Below are 2,842 nucleotides of genomic sequence, written 5' to 3'. Positions count from 1 at the left end.
GACTTTTTTTCTCGATTCCGTATGACAAAGGCAAGATTTGTACACGTACTACACTTGATTGTGCCTTACATGCCAGAGGTACATCAAAGGTATCAAAAGCTGTATTGAGTTCATATGTATACTGATTTAATATTTTTTATTTGTCCTTTACAGACAACGCTATATCTCACACGAAGTGCAGCTACTATGCACATTGCGTTACTTGGCTGCTGGTAGCATGCAGTCTATCGTTGGTGATATTATAGGAGTTTCCCAACCTACGATTAGCAACTTGTTGCCAAAAGTGTGCAAAGCAGTTCTCGGACTACTGCCTGACATAGTTAGAATGCCGCGGACACAGGAGGAACTAAAAACGGCGGCTGCCCTTTTCTACATGTTTGGAAATTTGCCAAGAGTCATTGGAGCCATTGACTGTACACACATAAAAATTCAGTCACCGGGAGGCCCAAACGCGGAAATATTCCGAAACAGGAAGATATATTTTTCTTTGAATGTACAAACCGTTGCAGCAGCTAATCTCAGAATCATGAACATTGTTACACGATGGCAGGGTTCGGCACACGACTCGACTATATTTCGGTCGAGTGCACTATGGCAGCAATTCGAAGCGGGCGAATTTCGCCACTACATTTTAGTCGGTGATTCCGGCTATGCCAATTCTCCCTTCCTGGCAACACCATTCGCAGAAAATAGTTCTGAGCTTCGCGCTGGATTACAACACGTACAAGAATATCAGCGGGCAATTATCGTCACCAGGAATTGCGTGGAACGCTCATATGGAGTGCTGAAGCGACGCTTTCCCGCATTGGCCTATGGTTTGCGTGTCAAAACATCGACTGCTCAAATGCTTGTTGCGACCGCTGCAGTACTCCACAACATCTGTATTGATAAGAATGAGCAATTACCCAACACACCACCTGGCTTCACGAGCAACGAAATAGAGATCAACAGTGGTGCTACAGAAGATACTCCAAATAATAACTATGGCAGGAATGTACGCAACGAACTCCTCGATATGTTTCATCGCCAAGTGAACACACACACCAATCACCTGCCTTGATTAGAAAAGGGAGGATAATTTCATTTAATTCATTTATTTTTTGCAATGAATAACATATTTTTGTTTTAAAAACATTAAACAAGAAAAACTAGTTAAATAAAACCTGTACTTATAAAAAAAATAAATAACACACTGTTGCGCGAAACTATACTGAATGTTTTATGTCGTCATAAAAGCTCGAAACTTCAAGCTCCTCCTGGACGATTTTTTCAGATTCTTGTGCATTCATCGGTTTGTGCGTCCTTAAGTATAGGTTGTGACGCTCCTGCGCTTCTTGTTCCCGCTTAGCGAAGTATTGCATTACTTGCTTCTGAGCAGTTTTTTGTAGCATAACCGCTTCCATATTAGCAGTATGTAACTCGATGGCATGGCGCATGTTTGTTGCGTGGAGTTCGCGTGACTGCGTTAATTCAAGATTTATAAGCTGCTGGCGCATTTCATTTTCGGCATTATTTGGGTCACGGAATCTGCGTTTCCGTGCTTGCCGCTGTTGTGCAACTGTTGCAAAATATTGTCGCGGTTCAACTGCCGATGCTTCTTTGGGCAACGGCGAGCTGGTGGAGACGATTAAAGGACTGGAGAAGTTACAGCTGGGAGTCAATATGGTCGATGACGGCTTCGCTGTAGAAGAAACGAATTACTGAAATTACTCGATCCAATTAATATAATATGTACATGTACGTATGTATGCTCCTACAAACATATGTATATTTGTACCTGTGATATTCACAATTTGGACCTCCTCTAACGTCGTGTTTTGAACACCCAATACATCTTTGTTTTGAACATACAATGGGGTATGTGTATCATCCGGCATTTGTGTTTCGGGCAATGCTTCCGTGATATTCACAATTTGGACCTCCTCTAACGTCGTGTTTTGAACACCCAATACATCTTTGTTTTGAACATACAATGGGGTATGTGTATCATCCGGCATTTGTGTTTCGGGCAATGCTTCCGTATTCAGCAGTGAGTGCTCTTTGCTGTTTGCCGAACTTCCATAAATTACCATATCGCTGTCAAATTCGGAATGGAGGCCACAGAAGCGATCACGCAGAATCGCAAGCAATTCTAGCATGGCTCCAGTGAGAGGAACGGTTAAAGACACTGGCATGGGTTTCGCAAGTCCGCCACCAGTTCCCATTGAAACTTGCCGCTGCCATGTCGAATATGTCTGCAAATACTGCTTTATTTGCTTGAACCGATTCTGCAGATGTAGTGGTTCGCGAACAATTCCCTGAAAGAAAAAATATTTAACACCATTTAAAATAAATTTTAAATAATGAAAAAATAACAACCGTAGAAGCGCGCTCGGCGTTCAATATATTCGCGATTTTCCGATACTCCTGGGCCCGTTGCTCCGGCGTGCAACCGTTTGTCGCCTGATTTAAAATGCCATCGCGACCGACATCAACAAGTGCGCGCACAAAGCGCAACGTCTCCTCCGCCGACCAATTCGCAGATCTCCGTGCTCGAGGAACTCGCGACTTTTTCTTGTCTTTTTCTTTATTTTCGTTCATAGCACACAAAATCGCCAATTAAAATTGTTAACAAAACCACAACACAAAAATAATTAAGCAATTTATTCAAAAATTTTATAATATTTTGACACTCCGAATGTCAATTCCTCTCTTCGGAAAATCTATTGGAATAAATATTTATTCCTCTGCCGGAAAGTTATCGCCGCTATTCCATAGTGAATAATTGACAAAAAAGTTATTCCGCCGTCGCTCAGAATTGCCCAGAATAACTAAACCGTTGAATACGAAGGAATAACGACAA

General features: G+C 42.0%; 2 protein-coding genes across 2 annotated transcripts; one reads left to right on the top strand and one right to left on the bottom strand.

Moving 5' to 3' along the window:
* The first annotated feature begins 526 nt into the window (after positions 1–526).
* LOC118732314 (putative nuclease HARBI1) lies at positions 527–1,060 on the top strand. Its single transcript, XM_036461445.1, has one exon. The coding sequence runs from the start codon at positions 527–529 to the stop codon at positions 1,058–1,060; it is 534 nt and encodes a 177-aa protein (XP_036317338.1).
* Positions 1,061–1,062: 2 nt separating this feature from the next.
* Positions 1,063–2,580, bottom strand: LOC118732315. Its single transcript, XM_036461447.1, has 3 exons — positions 2,359–2,580; positions 1,778–2,297; positions 1,063–1,681 (listed from the first exon to the last, which is right to left on the bottom strand). Exons 1-3 carry the CDS (start codon positions 2,578–2,580, stop codon positions 1,206–1,208), a joined length of 1,218 nt encoding a protein of 405 aa, XP_036317340.1. The 3' UTR covers positions 1,063–1,205.
* Positions 2,581–2,842: the final 262 nt, after the last annotated feature.

The sequence above is a fragment of the Rhagoletis pomonella genome, unplaced genomic scaffold, assembly GCF_013731165.1.
Source record: "Rhagoletis pomonella isolate Grant_MI unplaced genomic scaffold, Rhpom_1.0 Rhpom_scaffold_18720, whole genome shotgun sequence".
In the NCBI taxonomy this organism is placed as follows: Eukaryota; Metazoa; Arthropoda; class Insecta; order Diptera; family Tephritidae; genus Rhagoletis; species Rhagoletis pomonella.
This window is presented reverse-complemented; position numbering and strand designations above follow the sequence as displayed.